A 26,495-nucleotide genomic window follows, 5' to 3' on the forward strand; every position below is an offset into this window, starting at 1 on the left:
AGGAGAATGACTTGGGCCTGGAATCTCACATGCTAAGTGCATGCTCTGCCACATGCTAAGCATATGCTCAGCCAGTGAGCCGTATCCATTGCCCTTAGGAAGTAACCTCTGATTTTTGTTTGTTTCTTTTCTTAGTCAGGGTCTTTTTTTGTATCACAGCCTGGCTTGGAACTTGCAATCCTCCTGCTTCAGCATCCTAGGTGCTGGCATTATAGATGTGAAGCACCACACCACATTTGGAAAAGCAAATTCCTTGTGAGTGGATATCATGTAGGTGTGCATTTTTTGTGTGTGTATGCATGTATATACTGGTGTGTATGTGTGTTCATGCTGGTGTATGTGTGCATATGCTAATGTGTGTGTATGGGTGTCTGTGCTGCTCTCTCTCTCTCTGTGTAGACTGGTGTGTGTATGTATATGCTGATGTGTGTGTGCATGTGCATCCATGCTGATATGTGTGTGTGTGGTGTATGTGTGTATATGTTGGTGTGTGTACATATGAAGGTATGTCTGCATTCATGTGTGTGCATGTATGTGTGTATATGGGTGGGCAATGCTCTCACTCTTGTGGAGCACATAAAGGAAAGACCATGACCAGAGCCACGTCAGAGTCTGGCCCAGCTGGGCCGTTATAATGCTTTCTGCACCAGGCCTGAGGGCTTCCTCAGCATCATGAGCCTTTGTCTTTGCAGGTGAAGCCTTCTGTCTATAAAGACCTGATCAAAGGGTTCGATTACAACAGGAACTTACACATGTTCTGTTAACACAGATGGTATTTGTGGAAGGCGTGGCCTCTGCCAACCTGCCTGTTATAAGCTAAGAAGAACAGCACACAGGGCATTAGGAAATGTTATGGAAAAACTGTACTTTTTGGATGTGGAGGAGGCACTAATGATAAAGTAGGGGTATTTATATGCATCATAGGGACATGTAAAAATGATTTAAGATGTTGCTTTTAATGTACTTACTTATAAAATCATTTTGTCCTTAGGTGATTAGAAATTCTAGCCATCTCCCAAGAGACAGACTAGCTGAAGATTTTGTTTGGGCTCAGTGGGATATGTCAGAGCAGCGACTATACTACATTGAACTAAAGGTAAAACTAACCCGTGGGTTCTATTCCTATAGAGACAATATAATTATGATATCATTGCTGTGGCTTGAAAAAAACCTCCAATATTTATTTATTTTTATTTTATGCATATGGATGTTTCACAATGAATGTACGTCTGTGTAGCATCCATGTTCAGTGCTTGTGGAGGCTAGAAGATCCCCTGGGAATGGAGTTGCAGGTGGTTGTGAGCCACCATGTGTGTGCCAGGAATCTAGCCAAGGTCTTCTGGATGAGCAACCAGTGCTCTGACCTAGTGAGGCATCTCTCTATCCATCCCCTGATACAGCTTTTTGATAACCACATTGTCACTAATAGCCAATGAAGGTTTATTAAAGATAATGAACGGGTTTTCGTTATTTCTTCTTGACCACTTCTTCTTTTCAGCTTTTTTATTCTGGGAGGTAACATGTCAAGCATTTTTCTTTTCTAGAATTCGAAGAGTGTTTTGAAATGCATACAGTTTTGGGCAGATGAAAGTTTTAACTTAATGGTAAGTACAAGGAATGAATCAGTCCCAGGACATTTTACAAGAGTTGATATCATAAGCAAGGTTTTTTCTTTTGTTTGTTTTTTCTTTTGTTTTGTTTTTGGCATTTTCATATTGTGCCACTTACTTGCATGATCAAATAACTTGGATTGTCCTGTCTCAAGGCCTTAGCTTTCTAGCAAATGCACTGTTGATGTGGGTGAAGAGGAGATCATGTACAGGAGAGTGTGTTCTTAAAGCAGCCACCCTAAGAGGGACTCCGAGAAGAGTAATAGGTGTGATTGGGAGTAGATTGCTCTAAGTGATCAAGTTCTATGGCTCAAAAGGGACCATGGATAGACTGGGGTTGAGGGTGGGGAAAGAAGTCAGAGCATATAGTTGAGTAAGCATCCAGCATCGCCCTTGGAAAAGCTGTTGGGGGTTAGTCTGTCTGTGGTAAGGTGCTGCTGCTTACATCTTTATCTGGGATGGACAGCATTTCCTTCCTTTCTTAGGACCAGCATTAGTATCAAGCACACTTGGCTTCTCACTATTACAGGATGGGTTCTTATCATTTCCTGTCCCATTTTAGCTCACCCATTCCAAAAGACATCCCAGGCTTCCTTCTTTACACAACCATCTATGTCTTGTGTAAGGGTGTGGCTGTCAATTGTCCTCCTATAGTATACAGTCTGTTCATGATAGTCAAGATTAAGGCAGAGTTAGCCTTGTAGGAAAGAACTATACACTGAACATGTCTGTAACTCCAGGATATTTCCAGGGGACTTCCTGTACTGTGGGGTTGGGTCTAGCCTCCGGAGATGATGGTTAAACAGTCTTTACCACCAGACCAGCCTAGCCCTGGCAGTTTGCTTTGCATTCACAACTCCTGCCATCTAATGCCTTTTTTTATACTTAATGTTTTTTAAGATTATAATAGAGTTACAAAATTTCGCCCTCCAAATCTCCCTCCTCCTCATTCTCCTTCAAATCCTTGGCTTCTTCTTTCATTAATTTTTATTGTATGCGTTTATGAATATGTATATTCATTTGTATTCCTATTCAGTCTGTATAATGTCACTTATTTGCATGTTTTCAAGGCTGACCATTTGTCACTGAGCAGCCAATTGATGTGCTTTCCTCTGGGGAAGACCTGTAATGTCATTTTTAATGCTTATCTCTTCCTCATTTTTTTTTTGACAGTTTGAAATGCCCTTGGACATATCATTAAGTGGCTTAGGATTTAAGTAAGTTACCCATAGAATGTTAAATTTCATATGCATTTATATGTAGCAAAATGACATCTTTTCATAATTGTGGTGGGTAGATACTGGGACAATCTGATATTATTTATTCTTATTTTATGTGTGTGGATGCTTAGCCTGCATATATGTCTGTACCCCACATATGTACAGTGTTAGCAGAGTCCAGAAGAAGGTGTCAGATCCCCTGGAACTGGAGTTACAGATGGCTGTGAGCTGCCATGTGGGTGCTGGGCGTGGAACCTGGGTCCTCCAGAAGAGCAGCCGGTGCTCTTAATGGCTAAGCTGTGCCCAGCCCCTTGTGGATCAATTTTTAATATTCCCATTCTTTGTAGAATATAAACTGATTTATCAAGCATGGAAAGAGGATTGTGTGAATAAAGTCAAAGTGTTGATTTTTGTAGCCATTTACTTCTGTAGGGCACCTGCCCTTATTTTGAAGTATGGAAGTGCTTGGTTTTTGTAGCCATTTACTTCTGTAGGGCACCTGCCCTTATTTTGAAGTGTGGAAGTGCTTGGTTCCTTCTGGTTAAACAAAGAGGTCCATGAGTCAGCCTGAACACATTTAGATCAAACGTGAAAATGCTTTCCTATTGCCAACAAGAGGTCACAGGTCAAACCACCTGTAACTCCACCCAGGTCTCTTGCTTTATTTTTTTTTTCTGTTTTCTTCTTTATATAAAAGGCAAATTTTTTCTATTTATGGAGTATTTAATGTGTATAAAAAGCTACAGTATTTAAAAAATAAAACAAAATATAGGACATCAAAGTCCAGAAGAAAAAATGGTTTCCAAAATTAGAGTAATGGTAGTCCTAAACTGTTCAGTATTTCACTAGCTTTATTTAAACATCTATGAACCTATTTTGAAACATAGTATTATATTTTAGATAATATTTACTATAAATCACAAAACTTATGAAAGCATATGTTGTAAGTAGTATAATGTTCTGTCTATTGCCAGGCCCATACCTTTTATGCACCTCTTATATTTTTTCATTTTTTTATTCAATATTTTTTATTTTTTACATACATATTTATATTATTACACATACATACAATAAACTGCCTACAGCAAGAAGAACCATTAAACAATCAGGAATTATATTAATGTTTCATTCATAGTCTCTTGACTATTTGTATTTGGCAGTCTTGAAGAAAACATCTTTCCTATCTTGGTGTGTCTAAAATTCTGAATGTAAATCAATATCTATCATATCTCATCATTAACAACTTAAAACATCTATCTAGACCTAAAACATCTTAACCCCTAAACAACTAAGCTTAATTGTAAAACTAAACTATTTGGTCTTCAACCCCGTCAGAGACTTGAGAAGGAATAAAATTAATTACCTGAGTATACTGGAAGTGCAGGTTATCAGCTTCCCAAATGAGAAGATGGCAGAGACAGTTTGCTGCCTGAGCAGTCACGCAAAACTCTCTATAACATTGGGGCATCATCTTCAGCCTTCTGGCCTAGCATATCTGACAGACATATTTGTGAGGCAGGAACTATTGAGGACTTGCTTACCTTGTCTTGGCAGTTTGGCCATCGACTCTGCCTGCATCCAAGCTTGTCCGTTTTTAGGCAGAATTCTGTCTGTGGTAGAAACAAGGACATTTTGCCCAGTGGCTTGTTTGCCACATTTGAAGCCATCTCTGTAGGGAGGTTCTTTGATGCTCATCATCCTCTTTGAGGGAGGCTGGGTATTTCCAGGAGGTAACCTGTCTTATTGTCAGTTAATCTTTAATAAAAACATTTTAAAATGCCATATTCTGCATGCCTCTGAGGTTTTTGAAGACCTTATATAACTATCCTACCTTATCTTTCTATAGAATCATATCTACCTGCTGCACCTAAGATGTATATTCTTGTGTAATTTAATCACGATATTACATTATATAACAAAATTTGTATTAAAGAAACATTTCTCTGCCTCTGTGACAGTACCATAGTGCATATGACATGTATCAGGAGAATATGTTTTAAAATGTATTCAGTAACATCTCTTCCTTTATAATCTTAGGCTTGTCAACTTTGGGTATGATTCTCGTCAAGACCATGAGAAGTTTCATAGCCAGCCTTCTCTGTGCATTTTCAGCAACCATACAGGTAGAAGCAGGGTCGTTCTTATCAATTTTTATTAACCTGAGTTGTATACAAAGAGCAGTTATTGTTCAACTGTGTGAAACCTGAAAATGAAATATAACAGCCACATTATTACAGAAACCATCAAGTGGATATTACATGTATATTCGTATGCCAAACTGTCTTCTCCACTGTAATCTCGCCTCTCTCTGTCACTGAGCTATAAGCTGCAGACCACTCAGTGTTGCTTTTTACATGCCCCAGAGCATCTTTGTCTTGAATTTCCCTGCTCTAGGAAGTGACACTGGGTGCTGGCCAAGGAATAGTAGGCTAAAATCGGAAAGATAGGTGTGCTCCTGCCAGTCAGTGGAGGACAAAGAGCTGTCGCTTGTGTCAGGACACTTATGAGTCACTTAATATTCTGAGCTCAGACAGACATTTCTAATAAATCAATTACAGTAGGAAGGTAAATAAATCAGGCCTTATCACTGAAAAGAAAATATTCTCATTGCGTTCACATCTGATGGTCAGCCCTGACTATGGCTAGGCGCTGTGGTTAGGCTATCTTGGAAGATCTAAGTTAGCTGCCTTCCTTTCTGGGTACCACCCTCTGAGAGGTGGTGGGGGGGGCACCGAACCCCTCCTTCCTGCTCACATAATGGCAAGTTCTCAGAATGAGGCCAGTGTTGGAACATTTTATGGGGCCGCTTAATTATTGTTCCAGTGAGATAATTTCCCTTGGAAAACTTGTCTGTAATAGTGTTCGTTGTCTAAATGGTTCCCAAAGGCTAGCCACCATGGGAATGTTATCTTCATCACTGATGAATAGTTGCTGAAAGTTCTCTGGATATTACATTAAGAACATATTTTGTTTCCTCAAACTATGACTTCCTCCGGCATATAAATAGCAGCCAGATTATTGTGAACGATAATACTAGCCACCAACATTAGAGCCAGATATATGTATTTTTGCCAGAGATTTATATAGATTATTTGATTCTCTTATAAGAACCTTCTGAAGCAGGGTCTCTATTTTTTAAATGTACAGACAAGGAAACGGAGGCATACAGAACTAACAACAAAGGGAACGTGCTTTATAAACCAAGTTCTTGGGAGACAGAGGGACAAAGACTGCGGCAAAGACAGCCTGCTGTGCGTAGAGCTCAAGGCCAACGAGGGCTTCACTGCAAACCTCAGATAAAACAAAGCAAAACTGGGCTAGGGCTGCTCAGCTGGGGAAAGCTTATTTCAGAATCCGAAGCAATCTAAATGTGAAATGTTTGTGGTTCAGGCATTTTTGATGAGGAATACTCAACTCGGATCAGTTTAAATATAATGTCTTCACTTGTAGGTAACTGGCGGTAGCCACAGCTACTAAAGGTAATGCAGAGTTTTACATAGTGAGAAAGAAGCCGAGGTGGGGAGGCATGCCAGGTGTTCGCCTTTGACATGGGCCGAAGCTGCCATTGATGAGTATGGCCTCACATACTGTATTTGACCTCACATCACGGCTCATAGGAAGGCCCATAGTTCACATTTCAGTGTGTTTAAAAGATACTGGATGCATTCTTTAAAGAGAACACCATTTGGAAAGCTGGGGTGCAGAGCTGTGAGAGATGACTGGGAGGGGACAGCCAGGTAAGATGACAGTGTATGCATCCACTGGAGTTTTGTCGAGGCATGACCTTTTCTAGACTACCTGTCAGTGACCTGCCATAGTGCACTGCCGATAACTGTGATTTGAAATGTCATAGCACCTTGTTAAGCATCTATGAAGATGAGGCAGGGCATCTTAAGGAACAGAAATAGGTGACTAATGGCTCCGACCACGTATGATGCAGATTAGTTAAATGCTGTCAAACATCTTCTTTTTCCTAGGGAGTTTGTGTGTGTGCTACAGCCCAAAGGTGGACTCTTGCAAAGAAATCACTTATTCAGTGTTTTACCTGCATAAAGGTACTTTTCAGTTTATTCTCTTTTACTTTTATGTTTTTCCAAATAGCAACAAATTAAATTGGAAACATCTTAGCACTTAGCAAACAATTTTATCGTATATTTTATGATTAACTGTATAGCTATGTGAAGAAATTCACTAATGGTAAATAGTAAGTACGTAACTTCTGTATCACTTGTGTTCTTATACCAGCTGGTGGCTTGTTCTAGACTATAGACCATTTCTAACGGGCTTACTTGCCAAAGTGTGATGGTTTGGCACATAGTTATTACTAACTGGCATGTTATCTATAGCTTTAATTCACATGGCTACATCGGGATTTAGTTAAAAAAATTTTTTTTTGCTCTCAGTATAAACAGGCTGCTATCCTAGGGTAGGCTATGCCATCAGGCTAAGATATTTGGCTCTTGCCACATGGCCTGTGATGCTGGCATGCAGCGTTCTGGGGAGAGGGATGAGGTACCAGCCTCTGCCACTTCTGTGGTACAGCATGCCCTGCAATGCTTTTAGTCTGAAACATGCTGAGGAGCATTTTTGTATGTTTGCTTAATTCCTCAAAATTCATACTTGTGTCAGATATACTGGTGCACACCTTTGATTTGAGCACTCGGGAGGCAGAGGCAGGCAGATCTCTGTGAGCCTCAGACCAGCTTGGTCAACAGAGCAAGTTCTAGGCTAGCTAGGGCTGCATAGAGAAAGACCCTGTCTCAAAAACATTAAAAAAAATATTTATTGAGTACATGTTGTGAGTGTGGCTGAAACTATTTTTAAAGATGGAATTTCTGTTCCAGGACTCATTTGTTTTTTATTTTTTATGTCAAGCCACACAAACGTTCAGACTCCCACAGCAGTGCCTGATGTTACTGGGGTATTAGAGGTAAAGGCAGATAACTTTAACAAGTTTTTTAATGGAACAACTAAAAGAAACTCAGAGCCAGATGTAGGCATATTTTTAAGTTGTTAGCTCTTGCAAGACTTCTTTATGTGACTTTAATAATTAGCGTAATGATTCCAGTCGTCATGGAGACCGAGTTAGAGGCGATGGCTGACACACTTTCATAGGCCACTCACTCCCTCTCTAGGTAAAGGTGGCACTGTGTGAGCTGGAGACATCTTGGATGGTTGGCAAGATCTGCGATGTGTAGAAATGAGCCCTGTGACCCCCTCTATTTTAGCTCGTTGAGTAAACTCCACTGGGCTCTCCCTACCCTACACGATCCATCCCCCTTGCCTGGCTTTCTGCCTGAGCTAAAACATCTGCCGCACCACGAGTGCCCTCAGATGGTCCGCCGGCCACCGTTAGTGTCACTCTTTTGGAGAGTGACAGCACCATGAATTCTAGAAGCCAGGAGGTACTTTCCCTGTCACTAAAGGTTGAGAATGTTATACAGGGGAGGTCAGTACTAGCCTTTCTGTTTGTGAGATTAACTTTCCCGGGTTTCCTGCTCTTCCTTTGCAGGATACAGAAAGACCTTCAAGGCTGCTCCTGGGGGTGCTGACTCACACGTGGTGACAGAGGGCATTTCTTTTCTCAGCCTTGGTGGGTATTCTGGCTTGTTTTTCTGTTGCTGTGGTAAACACACGACCAAAAGCAGCTTGGGGGAAAAGGCTTTATTTCAGCTTACACTTCCAGGTAACAGTCAAGCACAGGGAAGTCAAGGACAGGAAGTAAAGTAGGAGCTGTAGCAGAAACCATGGAGAAATGCTGCCTGTTTATTGGCTTGCTCTCCCTCTAGCTCTTGGTCTCTTCCTCCTAGGCCTATTTGCCTAGGGGATGCACTGCCCACGGTGGGCTGGGCCCTACCACGTCAATTACTGATGAAGAAAATGCCCCCACAGCCTTGCCCACAGGCCAGTCTGATCTAGGCAGTTTTCTAGCTGAACTTCCCCCTTCCCAAGTGGCTCTAGTTTGTGTCAAGTTGACAATAAAACTAAGCAACACAGTGGCTATGGTGATGGGCCTCTCTCTACTCTGTTATTCCAGCACGTGCTCTGCTCTGGTGTTCACTCATTTCCTTCTCCATGACTCCATTTTTCTCATAACCCTGAGGAGTGGCTGTGACAACGATCACCGACTTTTCTAAGTCTGAAGGGAGGAGGTTTTCTCTGGCAGGCAACCTTCTCAGCTCCTCAGCTCTTGGGGTTGAAATGCATCTTTCCCTTTTTAGAGATCCCAGGCTGTAAGCCTCTCTGTGACTTCAGAAGCAGTCCCTTTGTTAGTGTACAAAGGACCATGGATGAATAAGATGTCTCCAAGGAGCCTGCGAGAAATCACACATCATGCTGACCCTGAATTCTAGAAGGAGAAAGGCCTTTACACAGTTGTCTGTTCCCTCTTGCTAATTGTGAAAGGCTTAAAAAAAAAAAACCCATTAATGATTTATGGACCAGCTTGAGCGAATTGTTTTCTCCAAGTGAATATGGTGAAAGGAATCATAGGATTTGGTTCTGTAAGGTGAAGACAGTGTAGAAAGGGCTTATTGCACCTCCACAGTGGAAGCTGCGTTCCCGGCTGTGTGGAGGGCGGGGCACAAAGCATAAGACCCCCAGTGAGGACTGCTCTGGGACCCACTCACAGATGGAAAGGGCTCAGTATTTATTTAAAGAAGGAAAGCTTGGTTTTACAGCACGTGATTCTTTGATATATTTCCTACCCCTGCTTGCCAGTCCATCTGCTTCTGTGACAAAGGTTTGGCAAACTGTAGTGTGAGGAAACTGGAAGATAGAGGGGGAGAGCTGAAAATAAGGTCCCACCCCCAGTTTTCTATTTTAAATGATACTATCGGTCAGGCCAAGTACCTTTTGCTAGGTGGGCCAGTGCATGGCACATTTTAACATGATCGTTGGCCTGTGAGAAATGGCCCCAGAGAGCTTGGCTCTCTTGCTTTCTGTGATGAGGGAGAGAGTTAGAACGGCTCCTGAGTCTGCACACGTTTCCTGTCAGAAGCGCTGCATCAGTGTCCATCAACAGTGCAGGGAAACCTATCCTGTGCCTTTCCAGGGCAAAGGTCTCTTCCTTTTCTCCTCCCGAGAATAGTTAGAAAGGCCACATGATTCAGTCTGTGGTCTTGACAGGACAGAAATACCAGCGCGTGTAAAACAGTCTGTCTCACACAGTCGTTTTCTTAAGCATGACTTATTAATAGCTATAAAGTTGTATCCAAGATTTAAACTGTTCTTGAGGGAATTTTCATGGTAACAGTTACTTTTTTTGAGTAGTATGTTTTTCTATACGTTGCTTATAATTTATTGTTACCCTGCTGAAAAGGGCTTGCGTTGATTGAAATATAGAGATTTAAATTTAGCCTTACATTTCCTGAGGAAACACGGAAATCCCTATCCATTCCAGATAGGACAACAGACCAAGCAAATTACTCCACCCAAGCCCATCTTGGCAAATGAGCATGCGCACTGGGACCACCCCAGGAAGGTGGTGAGGAATGCTTTAGTCAGGAGGAAATAGCCGTGCAGCAGCGTCTGTATAGGCCCGGCATGCTTATAAATAAAGGCTACCACTTAGTAAATAATGCATGTTAAATATCTTACTTAATTGTGATCTTTACAACAGTTCTGCCTGGGAATAATATCCACATTTCCCAGACAGTGAAGCTGAGGTCGAGAAAGGGTTAGATTTGTATCCAGGATCCTTTCAGTGCCTCTCTTAAGAGACAGACACTCTACCGTTTTCCACCTCCGTAAAACAAATGAGCACTCAGGTAGGGCTCAAAGCAGCACAGGCATCTAGTCCCTGGACGGAGTTCAGAAGCCGGAAGGGTGTGCTGAGAAACTAAAATCAAGTGTGGGCAGGACCGGATCCTTCTGCTGAGTCTGAGGAAAAGCTTACTACCTGCCTCCTCAGGCACCTAGAGGCTAGCTCTGCCTTTACTGCAGTTGCTTTGTCATTCTGTGGTCACCTTCTGCAGGCAACTTCCCCTCTTCCTTCCTCTTAGTAACACTTTGACCACCTGCAGTCCAACTGGGATAATCCAGGGTTCCTTCCTCATCTCAAGGCCCTAATCACATACCCGCAGCAGTTTCTGTTCATCAGAAGTTAGCCCAGGACAGGCAAGGTGGCTCAATGGGTAAGGGTTCTTGATCCCAAGCCTGAGCCAAGTTCAGTCCCAGGATGGAAGACTCACACACAAGTTGTTCTCAACACGCACCTCACACACAAGGAAATAAATGTAATAAGATGTTTTCTAAATTGACACCAAGTCACAGGCCCTGCAGGTCAGTGCGTGAGTAAGGGCCACCATTGACCCTGCCACAGGAAAATACTGACATTTTGGGTGCAGACTGCCCTGCACACTATGGGATGGAAGCCCCTAGAGTCCACTACACAAACTTTGCTAGGACTCTACCCACCCCCCATCCTAACCATTGTGTCACCCCCACGGCACCTGACTGTATTTTCAAAGGGCATCTTGCCTGGGACACAGCCCTGCCACACACACTGGTTAAATGGTCATGCTAGGCATTGCCCCAGACCACCCAATGCCCCTCTGCCTTTCTAGTAGATCCCTCTAGACAGTTTCTTTCGTTGGCTACAGTAGTGTTGCCACCATGGTAAAAGGTTTACAATTCCTGGCGTTATGCTCTTTAATGCAACTTCCTTCCTGTCTTCTGAAAAGGTGCTTTGATTGGTTGGGACCTTATATCTTCCACTTCCTTTCCCACGGGTGCCTTCTACAGCAGTGACTAGCATGTGCCTTTTAGAGAAAGGAGCCCGGCTAGCTGACTGAAAAAGGAAGTTTATTTATGGAGTTCACTACTCTGTTTCTCTGAGACCCTAGGAGCCTGTTTTTACATCATGTCTCAATTTGGGTACGTACGTTCTGAGTATGCAAATATCTATAGCGTAGGAACTGTGAAGGGGCCAACATTAGGTACTAGGTACACAAGGAAACCAGTGACCACTGCACAGAATGTCAAGGCTCCTGGAGACACGCTCTTGATAAATACCAGTCTTAAAATCTCCTGACCAAAATGATGATGGTGAGTGGGCCAGTACAGGAGGCTACATCTCATAGCTTTCTGAAACCATCAAAAAGCTAGAGAAAATTCCCTTTACATGCTATCCCTAGCATACCACATTAAGGAGTCATTTGTGTTGCTTGATACTTTTATTTTAATTTCCTCCCAGATCACTTAGATTCATATAAAACTACCCTTGACTCAGAAACAAAGCTATAGATACAAACAAGACGGCCATGACTTAAGTGTACAAAGAGAGTGAGCCACACACAAAACCAGTTAGATCTGACAAAACCAGTTAGATCTGGCTTCTCGGGTGAAGATACTCACATCAATCCAATGACTTACTACTGGTGAAAACAAACAAGCAAGCAAACAAATAATACTGTTTGCTATATTCAAAGAAAAACATGTTGTCCTGAGTTATCTGCTCCTGATAGACTTGATCAGGCGTGGATGACCCAGTCTCTCTTTCCTACAGGCTACTTTGTGGCAGTTTACTTGCCGGGTCATTTCCTTCATCTGCTTAACATTCAACACCCAGACTTGACCTGCCACAGTCTGTTTCTGACAGGTACGGTTGTCGCTTATCTCTCACGGGTGCGGTCTCCTTAGGCTTGGTCTGACTTGAATAGCTGTCTGGGTGAGAAGACATTCTTTTATTTGACAATCGGCTCTTTTATTTTGTTCATGTGGACTAGGAAACAACAGAGTGGCTTCTGTGCTACCTCTGAGTCCTTTACAGTCCCTGCCAGGGTCCCTGATCCTAGACTGCTCTTCTGGAAAGGTCTACAGAGCTGCCCTTGACCAGTCGTACTTGATGTGGCTCCTATGGAACGCCTGCCTAGACTGTGAGAAGATGGCCGCACTGCACTGCGCACTCTCCTGTGGTCGAGATGCAGGCTTCCCGGAAGACCAGGTAGGAAGAGGGCTCCTGCATAAACACCGGCAACAGACAACACCAAATATACTTGGTGCTTTATGATGAGCCAAAGTTATTTTTGCTTGGTAACAGTGTCTTGGTTGGCTCTCTGCCAGACGTCAGGCTGTGAAGGTACATCTATCTGTCCTTTGCATACAGTTGTTCCCCTTATCTGCCATTTCACTTTCCATGACTTCAGTTAACTTAGGTCAACTCTCGCTTGATACTATTAAATGGAAAATCCCCCAGGGAAACAGTTTACAAGTGTTAGGTGGCATGCCCTTCAAAGTGCTGAAATCTCACGCCATCCTGCTCCACCTGGCCTGGGATTATGAACTGTCACTTTCTCCAGTGTATTCATGTTGTGTTTGCTACCAGCCCACTCATCCTGTCGCAGTCATATGTTACCAGATGCTATCACGGTATTATAGTGCTTGTGTTCATAGACTCATATTCTAATGGTAATGGCCATGACATTTAGACATGCCAAAGAGAAGCCATAAAGTGTTTCCTTTAAATGAGAACTTGAATGCTCTTGACTTACTGAGTAAAGAAATAATGTCTGTTTGTGTTGCTAAGGTTGGCTGCTATCTATGATTTCAGCATTCATAGGGGTCTTGAAATGTATCTGCTAAAGACAGGGCAGCTACTTACCCTGGTCTCTTTTTTCCTCTTTCTGTTTTGTGGAGATGGGTTTTGTTCTGTAGCCCAGGATGGTCTGGTATTTACTTTGTGACTCAAGCTGGCCTCGCATTTGAAATAGTTCTCATCAGTCTCCCATGTGCTAGGATTTCAGGTGTGGGCCCCCAAATGCAGCACTCTACTGGATTAATATAAATAACAATGTTTATGCAATGTAAACAATAATGTAAACAAGTGCTCCCAGGACACGCTCAGCAAATAATGCGTTTCTCAGGTTACCTGCTTTTCTCTCCTTGTTTGTATTTGGTATAACACATTACCAGAAGGGCCAAGCAAACCAGCTGTAGTGCCTTATACCTGCAGTCCTAAATGCTGAGACAGGAGTATTTTTGTGAGTTCAAGGCTTGCCTGGGCTACATAGAAAGGTTGATGCTGTCTTGGACTATAGAATTAATTCCTGTCCCAATGTTCTCAGAAGAAACAGACAAACACCAAAGGTCTAAGATCTTGTGGGAAATATTCATTACATTTTTAATAAGATAGATGGCTTCTATTTTGTTACTTTCTGAAGCTATCCTAGAGAGTCAGAAAAATCCTCATCAACCAGGGGTTACTGGAGTTAATGGTTGACTAGTTAGTTGAAAAAAGTACACGTAAAAAAACACACAAAACATGGGTTGAAGAGATGGTTCAGAGGTTAAGGGCACTGACTGCTCTTCCGGAGGTCCTGAGTTCAATTCTCAGCAACCACATGGTGGCTCACAACCTTCTTATGTGATCCGATGCCTCTTCTGGCCTGTGGCTGTACATGCAAGCAGAGCATTGTATATATAATGATAAATAAATAAATCTTTTTTTTAAATAAGTGAAACTTAAAAAAGCATAAAATATATACATTTATTTGCTTATTTTTAGTGTAGACTAAGGCCTATTCTTTGTGAAATGGCTAACTAAATTTCAGTCATTTCCCCCCATAATACCAATACTAACACGCTATCTCTCATTTCCTGTCCTTTCTAAAAGGCTTGTGTAGGTGGATACACATGCACATGTGTCTCCATGGGCATACCATGCATATGTGCATTCACATCTATGTGCGTATGTGTGGAAGGCTAGAAGTGACATTGGGTATTTTTTGCAGTCACTTTCCGCCTTAGTTTTTGAGACAGGCTCTCTCTAAACCTGAAGTGTCCCTTTTCTGCTAGGCTGGCCAGCCAGTTGCTTTGCCCCTGCCCCAGTACTGGGGTTATAGACATGTGCTGCACCCTCATTTTTGTGTGTGTCCTAGGGATCAGGTCCCCATGGCTGTGTAGTTATCACTTTACCCACTGAAGCCGTCTCCTTAGCCCCTAAAAATTTATTTCTAAGAAGATCCACAATTTGGAGAACATACTTTTACCCAAGTTGTTCCTCTGCATCTAGTGATTTAGTGTATTAGAGTCTGCATCTGGTCTTACCAGTGTCTGGAAACGCGAACTTGAGTTGTTCCACAGTATACAACTTTTACTGATGCAACAATACTCTTTCTGCATCTGCGTTGCACTTGTCTATAGAAACTTGTATTAAGTTGCCTACGTAAAACTAAGGACAAATGGCACAGAGGGTTTAGAATGAAGCATCCTGCAGAGAGTGAGCTGTGGCTGGGCACGCCTGACCTACGCTCGGTTAGCAGGGAGGAGGTGAGGACTTCCTTCTCCATCAGTTGAACATACGGATAGCAATTGTGTGAGAGAGTTGCTGATACAGCACAGGCTATTTCTCTCAGTTGAAAGGGAAGCACAGAGGCACTCCTGATGGGCGAGTGGTGTGACAACGCTCACAGTAATGGCTGCCCTGGACCTTAAAACCGGGTTCTTGTTTCTAAGCCCAGTGGTCTGTTCTGCATTGCTCCTTGTGTCCTCTCTCTTGATGGGTACTTTGTATGACACCATCCATTCTTGCAAAAAATAAAAAAGTAAAAAAAAAAAATAAGTGCATGCTGGTTGAAGAAGGCTTATCTGGATCCTACCCTGATAAAGAGATGTGTAAAAAGTGCCTTATTTACAATACTGCCATACATCCGGGACTGTATTGGTTTCTAAGCTAGAGGTAGGTATAGTTTTGGGCCACTCCAAAATAGTTGTTGAATTTTTAAAACTCCTTTGTTTATGCATTACATGTTGCATATTTTTGTACTACTTTGGTGGGACAGAGTACAGATGTAAAAGACAACGGAGTTCTATGGCTTTTCTTTTTAAAGATCGTCCAGTGGGTTTCTGAGCATGCCTCTTCCTGCCACTCATTTGACCTCATCCAGGAGTTTCTAGTTGGTAAGTGTTGCTGATGTTGCACTGAAGCTGTAAGTTCAGCCCTTTGCTTGAGGGAAATCAGTAAGTTGATAATGAATGCCTATGTCAAAATACTGTTTAGGAGTTTTATTTTTGTTTTTGTTTTTCTTCTTAACTTCATTGCAATCGATGGCTAGTTACATTTCCTTCTCTTGTGGTTTTTGCAAGAAGCCGTGGTTTTCAGAGACCAATGAGATAAAGATCAAGTTTTGATTCTATATTCTTATTAACAAAAATTTCGGAAAATGCATCTTAGCCTGATTTGATGTCGGCTGGCTCTGTACCAGGGGTAGGATGTCATCTGTGTAGAATCAGTACCAAATGAATTTTTTAAAAACATCATCCTCATTGTTAAAAAGGAGAACCCGAACATTTTAAGCTATAGATAAAATCATGATGGCTAAACCTCCAGAGAGATGAACGAGGTGATGAAAACTTACTGGTCACCTGATTTGCTTCAGTTACACAGCTGTCTTCTATTCTTGTCATGTTATATCTCCTCTGAAACCTGCTCAGCCTCTTCCTACTGGAGTGTGTATCCAGAGCTGGCTGGCGTGGACGTGCTCCTACCGTACTCCTCCGTGCTGGCTTGGAATGCAGTAAGTTAACAAAGCCGTGGTGAGTTCACTGCCATGGTATCAGGGTGGACCACTCCTGCTATGCTAACCAGTGCTTTAGCTTCAGCTCTGCTTTGACTGACAAGGAACTGAACTGAAGGTTCTTGTCAGAAGGCATAAACAACCCTAATCAGAAAATCCAAAGTGTAAATAATGCAAAATATGGAACATTTCGAAGGTCAATATGATGCCATATATGAAAAAATTTACCAAGTAGGATATATGAATGTGCATATATACATCTTCTGTATATATCCTATATACATACACATGTACATGCATGCATGCATACACACATGTATATGCATCTATGTTCTGAAATGCAGGTGCAAAAAGAGCATTGTTGGGTCAATAAGACTTGGATGTTTTGGGAAGATGCAAAGGCATGTTTCTATGTGTGTGTGTTCTGAAAGACAAGTAAATTCCATGTTTATTTTTCTGTTCTGTTATTAAAAGACTTTATGTATATGAAGGATTTCAAACTCGAAATTTTTAAAAAAGCTCAAATCTGGTGCTAAACACATAGATTGAGGGATTCTCAGCCTGCAGCAATCGCTTCTATTAGCCAGAAGAATTTATACAAAATAATAGGCCAGATAGAGCACACCCAGGGTCATTGCCACTCTTTCCACTGCCAGGCAGAACAAAACCCCCATAATGGTATTTTATAAAAGGACATTTTCACTCCGGTGTTGACCAGAGTCAAGTATTTAATAGGTTTTATGAATAAGAAGTGGTGAGACCACTGTGGTATTGCTTGGTGGATTTTTACGTTTATGATACCTTTCTCTCTCTTTCTCTCTGGTTTTTGTTTTGTTTTGCTTTGCTTTGTTTTTCCGAGACAGGGATTCTCTGTGTAGCCTTGGCTGTCCTGGACTCACTTTGTAGACCAGGCTGGCCTCGAACTCACAGCGATCCACCTGCCTCCGCCTCCCGAGTGCTGGGATTAAAGGCGTGCGCCACCACGCCCGGCTACCTTTCTCTATTTTTATAAAGAGTTATAAGGAAAATTAGGCCTTTCAAAAGCTTCAGGATGAATCAAAGTCATTCTTCCTGCCAGCCTTTCAGGAGGAAGTGACGCTTTCTGCTCAGTGTGCTGTAGCCAGCAGCGCCTGCCTCTTCTCCCTTCAGTCAGATAGTGGAGCAGTGTGTTTGGTCTCAAAGCAGGTGTTGTATTAAAAAGGCATGTAGAGCCGGTGGTGCGTGCTTATAATTCTACACTCCTGAGGCCTTGGCAGGAAGAGCTTGGAGGTTAGCCTGGGCTACATAGTAGTAACACCTTGTCTAAGGAAAGAAAAGAAGCTGGGCGTGGTGGCACATGCCTTTAATCCCAGCACTCGGGAGACAGAGGCAGGTAGATTGCTGTGAGTTCGAGGCCAGCCTGGTCTACAAAGCGAGTCCAGGACAGGCAAGGCTACACAGAGAAATTCTGTCTCAAAAAACAAAACAAAACAAAACAACAACAACAAAAAAAAAAAAAAAGAAAGAAAGAAAGAAAGAAAAAAGAAAAGAAAAAGAAAATATACAAATGTGTTTGATTTATTTAATTTTTTTCTGTTTTGTTTTGAGGCATCGGCTCATATAACCCAATCCCTGGTTGTCCTGCCTCTCTCTCCCAAGTGCTGGTATTAGAGGCGTGCACCACCATGCCCTGTATGTTTGATTAATTTCTAAATTTTTGATACTTAACAATAGTGTTTCCCCAAAGACCTTCTTTGTTTGTCTTTTGGATTATAGCTAATCAACTTCTTTGCTTCAGGGTAACGTTGCAAGGGAAAGGCCTGGGTTTCTCCTTTTGCCAGGCACCCATGTTGTTGTGTTTCTTTTAAGTGATGTACGAATGTACAGGCAGACTCTGTGGTCGTGCGGCAGGAAGTCTGCAGGCTACGCCAACGCGTCAGGAGGTGCTCCCTCTGTGGGTTACCCACTGCTCTTTTGTCCTGTGTCTGAAGTGTGGGGAGGCAGGGTCAGGACCAGTGGTCCCTGGGCTGTGTTCTTACCTGGATGTTGTGCGAGGCCACCATCCTAGTGGGCAGTGGTTCATCTGTTCATTTCTCAAGGCTCTCTGGGGGCACAGGAGACTCTGTGAACACACACACAATGGCAGCAGGAAGTCCCACAAGACAATGTAGAGAAACCCACAGTATGACCTCTATACACTAGTCTCATCTTGGGGTTTACAGAGTTTAGAATAAGTTACCTTAAAGGGCCCCCCGAAACTCTGTGCACTTATGCTCATCTTTAGCAATGATGTAAGTATTCACCTTTCCCTAGTCTACCATCAACCCGGATTCTGCAACCTTAGAAACTTGACACACTAGCAAGTTCACACATCTGCATGGAAAGACTGACTTTGTTTTTTGTTTTTTTGTTTCGGTTTTTTTTTTTTTAACGGAGAATTCACTATTTTTCTCAGGATAACCTAGGAGCCTCTCACTGGGACCAGCAACTGGGTGTTTAAAATAAACACTGTTAAAAAAAAAAACTTGAAAAACAAAACAAAACCCCCAAAACCCACATAACCAGAAACAAATTCTAAACATTTTAACAACTTAGCTATACAGTTAAGTAGAATACTAGAAATCAGAATGGTCTTGCTCATAGTTAATTCTAAATTGTGCATTGTAATTATAGTTATTTTGGAATGTTACCATTGTACCTTTAAACATGTTATTTAGAACTTATATAAGTTTTTTTTTCCTTGCTGTTGTAATAAAATAATACCAAGGAGTAATTTAAGAAAGGAAAGGGGTATTTTGCCTACAGTTTTAGGGGATACAGTCCTTCACTGTGGAGAAAGCATGGCACTGCAGCTGGCCATACTGCACCACAGCCAGGAGTTAGGGAGCAACAAACACTCTAGCCCGTTGGATTTATTCTCTCTGCTGATACCTGTATGTAGGGCTGGTCTTCCCACCTCAGTACACCTAATTTAGACAATGTCTCGTAGACATGCCCAGAGGCCTCTGGCTTTGGTGATGGCACATGCTGCCAAGCTGACAATCAGTATTAACTGACACAGAACCTAAAACGGCATGTGTGGTGACGGGTGGCACACATCCTTAGCGCGGATGTTCTGTGTTCCTGTGGGGGGACTCAAGAGCTGAGATGTCCTGAAAGTTTGCTCCCTCATCACAGGTGACACTTCCCCCCAGGCCACGCCCCTCCCAATGCTGACAGGAATGGCGTGCCAGTAACATCCAGCCATTCAGCCACCAGTCAAACATTTGTACATTGTTTTTCAGTGCCATATACGTTTTGGAGGAAATCTGAATTGACTGGCAGAAAGGCAAACTACATAGTTAATACACATTTTTCATAGTATCCAAGAGATAAGGGCAATTTGGGAAGTTTATCCTTTTATATTTGGTCCCTGCCCCCTTTTTAATGGACAGGGTTTCGTAGAGCCTAGACTGGACCCAGAGTGACTATGAAGCTGAGGATGGCCTTGAACGCCTACTCCTCTTGCCTCTACCTCCTTTGCCTGGGATTAGATGGCTCATTCCTGGCTCACCAGTCTTGTTCTAGTTAGCAGAATGCCATGGGTAGGGTTTCCTAGCATGAACTATGCATGTTTTAGCTTAGTCATTGGACTATGCACAAACTCTTGCCCCTGAGATCATGGTGGACCTCAGTGTGTGAGAATCCCATTGATTTTGGTTTCTTCTAGAGAGAAAAGGACCAACTAGTGTTACTAATAAGTGAAAGAAGACAGCAGCAGAAAGGGGAGGTGTACAGATGATGAATTCCATGGTTTCACTTAATTATGACTTTAATAGTTCAATTACAGTTTGCCTTATCTGTTCTTAAGTGAAAATGTCTAAAAATACAGTATTTGCTCTGTATTTTCTCACAATAATTGCTCCCCTCTCTTTAGAGAGCCTGTCAGCTATTACTTGAAGAATATTTCAGGAAAGAAAGAAAGAAAGAAAGAAAGAAAAGAAAGAAAGAAAGAAAGAAAGAAGGAAGTCGAGTGGTGGTGGAGGCAGTGGCAGTACACGCCTTTAGTCCCAGCACTCGGGAGACAGAGGCAGGTAGATCTTTGAGTTTGAGGCCAGCCTGGTCTACAAAGTAGGGCAACACAGAGAAACCCTGTCTTTAAAAATAAATAAATAAATAAATAAATAAATAAATAAATACACACTATTTCTCTTTCCAAGGCAAGAGACACACTGTGTTCTGTTATTTTTACCTTTGGAAGTTATTTAAAGTGGAGGTTATCACACAGGAAGCTAGAATGCAGAAGACACTTCCTGACGGCCTGCACATGGGCGGTTGATATGTTGCCTGTATGTTTTCCCCCATTATAGGAAATTCCTGGAATAAAGCTTGTGACAGAAGAGCTTCCATTGCCTCTTATGAAGGTAAGTCCCTTTCAAAGAAGGGGAGGCCCGAAGAGACCTCTGCTGCCCCCAGTATTGCTGTGGTTTCAGAAGGTATTGCAGCCTGGCAGAGAGAGCTGGGTGGGCTTGCTGGAGAGTCCTTCCCCAGAGCTGTCAGCCGCTGATAGGATGGTCTCTCAGTTCTTAGCACTGCTGTTTGAAAAGGGAGGTTCTCTGCAGCTGGGAGAGACTTACAGAGCCCAGCTAGATCATGGGTCACCCACCACAAGGCCTCTTACAGAAGGAGCTCGTTGAACACATCTGTAGAGAGGCTGGAATCGGCCCCTGCTTCATTTGTAGTCCCTCCTTCAAACACACACACACACACACACACACACACACACGCACACGCACACGCACACGCACACGCACACACACACTCATGCACACACACATACACACACACAAACACGCACACACACACACACACACTCATGTACACAGACACAGTCACACACACTCACGCACAGACATACACACACTCACTTACATACATACTCACACACAGACACATATACACACAAATACACACTCACATATACACTCTCACACACATACACTAATGCACACAGAAGCACTCATACAAACATATACACACACTCCTACCACACACATAATCACACAGAGACACACTCATACACACTCATGATCACACACATACTCACACATATGCACACAACACACATTTCCAGTCATAAAACCTTTAAGTAAACTGAGCTGGGATTTCTCGTTTCCTCGTGGCTCTCAGAGCAGCCTCTCCATCCCTCAGAAGTGAGGAGGTGGCTTGCTGTAAGGGCCCCTCAAGCTCTTTTCTGTGGTGATGGGGCTTTGTGTCTTGTCTGCAGTCTGCTGGTTTCAGGGTACAAAGGGAGGATGGGGGTGGGTTGAGGTGAGTAGAAAAGCATATGCACATAGTTAAAAGCTGGGGTCATTAGCACAGTTTCCTTGCAGTGCCTTTGTTGTTTTTGGCATTGTGTCTAGTAGTTACAACCTGGCTGAGCCTGGGAAGTCTCCAGTTCTGGCTGCAATGGCTGTTTCTTGTGCTGTGCCTTTTATTTACATTTGATTCTTTTGGATCCATGGGGCTGCCAAGTGATGTCCCAAGGCAAGAGAAGACAGATGGAGGCTGTCTCGGTAGCTCTAGCTCTGGGTCCTAAAAGGCCCTTGAAAATAGGCTGGCCAACTGTCTCCAGGAGCAAGTGTGGAGCCGCTCGCTGCTAAGCCTTCCTAACACAGGAAGATGAAAGGAAAAGTCATGTTTTCTAGGCAGCCACAGGGTATGCTCTGCATCTCTGAATTTCATTGCTTGAAAGCCATGACATATTTAGCTGACAGGCCAATGAGGGTTTCTTTGTTCTGCTTTTGTGCTGGGGCTGATGTCCTCAAGATGTGTGCCAGGCAGTTGCCCTACCCTGTGCTGTACCCTCAGACTCCCGAGTCCCTGGGATTCCACATGTCTAATACCACCACTGCTATAATAATGGTTTATCATGCAACACAGCTGGTGTAAGACAGGTTTGTTTGAGGGAGGGGAAGGGGAGAGGAGTTAGGGCGGGCCATTGGTCATCTAGACACGCAGGCAGGCAAAGATAGAGTCAGGAGGGCAGAGAAGGACAGAGGGAGAAAACGTGGGGCCAGAGGAAGAGCAGAGAGAAGAGAAGAAGAGAGAGAGAGAGAGGGAGAGAGAGGGAGGGAGAGGGAGAAGGGGAGAGAGAGAGACAAAGAGAGAGAGACAGAGAGAGACAAAGGGAGAGAGAGAGAGAGAGAGAGAGAGAGAGAGAGAGAGAGAGAGAGAGAAAAGAAAGAAAGAAAGAAAGAAAGAAAGAAAGAAAGAAACTGAGCTGGGGTGGTGGATGGGTCCTTATATTCCATGCACCTGGCACAAGTGATGACATAGGATGTCAGGCCCCTGAGGGCAGGCCAGTTAAATCGTCAGCACACCAACATTCCTCCCTTTTCGTTCAGTTAAAAATGACAAACTAGGAAGGGGTGGTAAATTGGGAATGAGGACATGTGTTCAGAACGGCTGCTTCCTGCTAACTTGGGGGTGATGACACCTTTGATGATTCTAAAATAATGGGGAGGTGAGGGAGGCTCACAAAGTCCTGGGTCAGAAGGACGGTTCGCTGCTGTCCAGGATCTGTGAGAACATCTATGGCTGGGAAGGAAGATGCAGGCCCAACGACTGGAGCACCTGCCTTCAGGATGTAGCTCGTGAGGAAACCTGGACCTGGCTGGATGCTGGAACATGTGTACATATTAGAGGCAGAATATATGTTTGAGACTTTAGGGCCATGGCCTTGGTAGGGGTGTGTGTGTGTGTGTGTGTGTGTGTGTGTGTGTGTGTGTGTGTGTGTTTTGGGAGGGGTCCCTAAACCAGGGAAAAGGGATAAATCCCACCCTCTGAAATAGAAAATGGGTGGGAAAACTTAGGCTGTTGTGACAGTACTTATCTGGAGTCCATTTTACCTGAGAGGTGGATTTGGGTGGATTTCCTATAGCTTACAAGAATCTTTTTAAATTCACAAAAGGAGACAAGCTTCAGACATGTTAGCAAAAACTCACTTGATCTTGGTTTGCAGTCTAGCTACACATCATGAGGGAGGGACTTCTTCCCTCTGTCCAGAGGACTGGATGTATATAAATTTAGTACAGTGAGAAACATTTTTAAGTCTATATTTAAAAGACAAACCAAAGGAAGTTTAAAATCTTAAGCTTGGAACCATGATAGTAGATCATATAGTAGAATATCAAGTCTCTGAACAGTCTTAATATAACAGCAGCAACAGGCAGAAACCTAAAGCATTTAAGATTTTTTTTAAGACCGTAAATCACCTTCTTATAACCATATAGGTTTTCACTTGTATTTGTTAACCTTAAAATACCTTCTTAGACCATAAAATACTTCTTAGGTCCTCACAACTTAAGCTTCTGTGTCCTTAGGCCTTACATAAGTTTTCCATCAGTTTTTAACTAGGTAATGAATTGACTAATGAACTAACATGGTAGCTTACCTTGGGGTGAGAAGCTAATTGTCTGGTCTCTATCTGTCAAACTATCAGTAGCTTAGCCATCAATGTGATCAGAGGTCCAAGAAGGATGAATTGTGATCTAAATGAATCTACATATCAGTCAAAATGACAGAGACTAGTCTATCATCCAGAATCTAGACAGTTGTCCCAGGCTCCTGTGGTCTTCATGGCAACTCGGGCAGAGGCAGTCTGGCTATCAGGCAGAGAAGAAGAGAGGCTGTTTCTATGGAAAAAGAACACGGCAGAGACTGACCTCACCTTGTCTTCAGCAGTGCGAGACAATAACTCTCTGGGTGTCCAGTTTGTCCACAGTTCAGGCTGGGCCCTGGCAGTGGGCAAGGCACTGGGGCAGTCTTCCCAGTGGTTAGTGTACCGTAATCCATGGCTTGAGTCATCTGTTGTTCTCATATCTTCTCAGAGACCTTGGGGGGTTACTGCTAGGATTTGGGAGGCTCTGTCATAAGTTTAAACATACTAAATTCCATATTCAGCAGGTCTTTGACAGGCTTGAAGGTTAGCATATCTGAGTTAAGGAATCTTCATCTGTCTTTAGTTATCTGCTCTGAACTGTATCTTGCGAACATAAAACAGAATGTTATGATCTATAATTATGTCATATTCTATGGATATGTGTTTGAGGATCACATCTATCTCAAGTAGATCTAAACAGACAAACTGTGCTTGTTTAACCTTGGAAGCATATTCAGGAGGCTAAATAAAGCTTATTCTTGTGACTAATCACATTGATTCTTAGCATGACTGCAAATACATTTCTGGACACATTAAAGGCTTTGATTATTTGTAAGGCAATTGATTATTAACTTGCATTTCTTAATTATCATTAAAGACTAGGACTTTAGGTTTCATCCCTGTTAGGTTGGAGCCTTAAAAAATCATTAAAGATAGTCCACAAAGAGACTGGGAGCTTTTTATGACCTTTTTATGGGGTACCACTACAGAGCATAACAACCTACCATATGATTTAGTTTATAAAAAGTTTATAGCTTATAAAAATCTAAGGCCATATTATACATTAGTAACATTAGCAAAAACATGGCTAAACATAAACTATTGAATGTTCTTAAAATTAATATAATCCCAACTTAAAAGTATCTTGGGAATCATGTCCCATGGTTTAGGATGATCTAAGCAAAACTTTTAACTACTAACCCCAAGTTATGAGTTTTAACCACATCCTGGTTTTGACCCTGGACTTTAAAAACATGCCTGGGTCTGACAAAGGGTGAATAATAACCCATTTCCAGAGTCAACAATATAGTAGAATATTATAAAACAACTTTAAAATTACATTTGAATTTATTATACCAAATCCATTGGCCAGAAAGCCTGGAGGTGAACCCCAAATCCAGGCAGCTGGCAGCAGGAGAAAGAAACAGCATTTATTCGTGCATCCTAGAACTAGCATAGACTTAAGTTATTAGACATACGTTTTAAATCTGAATAGACTGTTATAACTTTGAAAGTTCACCATCATATGAAGAATATTTTGAACCAGGGTTGAATCACATGTACAGTTTATTATAAAATTATAAAAATACAACTTTGAATTTCTAAAAGTCCATACCAATTTAAAATGAGATTTGTTGCTTTTGTAGTCTAAAAAGGAGATAAAATAATAAATAGAGAGTTTATTAGGACTAAGAAGTTTTATAAAAGTTGCTTTATACCACATGATCACCTTAAGATGGTGGATTCTTATGGATTCATGTGGTTGACATGGTTACTTAAAACATTTGTATAAGCAAATGATAAATCCTTATGTAAGAGTTCTCAGTATAATCTCAAGTTTTATATTTTTCTCTTGAGAGTAGAGTGTAAAGAAATCAGAGAGAAAGGATTTTTAAGAGTTGAGAAGTAGAACCTTAGAGAAGAGAGCCTTTGGGAGCATAGAGCAGAGTTTAGACATCTGAGGATCACTTGTCTGTGGTTGTAAGAATTTGGAAGTTTGACATGCCAATTTTTAGCCATCAAATGGGGCCTGGTAAGAAAGAACTCTCAGTCTCGGACACGACAGCTGGAGGTGGGGAAGTCCACATGGAAAGGCTGAGAGTCAGAGCCATGTGGAGGAATCAGACTCTAAGTAGAATTTAGAACCAAATTAACAGACAGGAGTGGTCTTTAGAAAGCTGCTTGCAGTGGGAAGAGTGCACACATTGCAGTCCCTGGTTTTACCTGTCCTGACCCGATGCAACTTACAGACAAGCCATCCAAGCAGCGTGGGTAGGAAGACCAGAGAGAGGGGGTGGGGGACTTCGAGATAACAGAAATAGGGATCACTTTCCATTTCATCGATTGCTCTTAGTGTTCTTGAATATTGGAAATTTGATTAGAAAGGCGAATAAGTTTAAAGCCCTTCAGTTCATGTTTGAGGTGTAGAGGCTGGGGGTTCCTCAAAGTAGAACGAGAAAATATCAAGACACCATTGCTGTGATCGAGAAAGGGGAAGGGGGAATGACAGGGTCATCAAGCACTCAACAGGGCTCAAAGCTTAGCCTGGATAAGCCAGAGAGACTCAGTGCCTGGTACCTGGTACCAGGACATTTGGCGGAGCCCAAAGGTGGAGATTCTGAATGCCAGAAGTGACCCAGGTCATTCAGTGGGTTGTCACCCAGTGTCACCTAGCTCAACTCCACAGGGCTCAAAGCGTAGCATGGCTAAGCCTGGAGAATCTTAGCACCTGGTACCTGGTACCAGG

General features: G+C 42.5%; 1 protein-coding gene and 1 long non-coding RNA gene across 4 annotated transcripts in view; one reads left to right on the forward strand and one right to left on the reverse strand.

Moving 5' to 3' along the window:
* The window catches only part of GSAP (gamma-secretase activating protein), an 87,436-nt gene that overhangs the window by 32,467 nt on the left and 28,474 nt on the right, over positions 1-26,495 (forward strand). For all 3 annotated transcript variants that reach the window (XM_084787269.1, XM_084787270.1, XM_084787268.1), the window contains exons 9-19: positions 992-1,096; positions 1,545-1,604; positions 2,784-2,827; positions 4,868-4,953; positions 6,808-6,885; positions 8,343-8,423; positions 12,339-12,431; positions 12,559-12,776; positions 15,661-15,730; positions 16,265-16,347; positions 20,676-20,729. In XM_084787269.1, the coding sequence (XP_084643395.1) occupies positions 992-1,096; positions 1,545-1,604; positions 2,784-2,827; positions 4,868-4,953; positions 6,808-6,885; positions 8,343-8,423; positions 12,339-12,431; positions 12,559-12,776; positions 15,661-15,730; positions 16,265-16,347; positions 20,676-20,729 (972 nt within the window). The remainder of the gene's footprint in view (positions 1-991; positions 1,097-1,544; positions 1,605-2,783; positions 2,828-4,867; positions 4,954-6,807; positions 6,886-8,342; positions 8,424-12,338; positions 12,432-12,558; positions 12,777-15,660; positions 15,731-16,264; positions 16,348-20,675; positions 20,730-26,495) is intronic.
* Positions 13,495-25,095, reverse strand: LOC311600528. The gene is made up of 3 exons (XR_014780271.1): positions 23,762-25,095; positions 18,366-18,448; positions 13,495-14,223 (listed from the first exon to the last, which is right to left on the reverse strand). It is a non-coding gene; the product is annotated as an uncharacterized lncRNA (long non-coding RNA).

The sequence above is a fragment of the Acomys minous genome, assembly GCF_964271855.1.
Source record: "Acomys minous genome assembly, chromosome: 6".
NCBI classification, from domain to species: Eukaryota; Metazoa; Chordata; class Mammalia; order Rodentia; family Muridae; genus Acomys; species Acomys minous.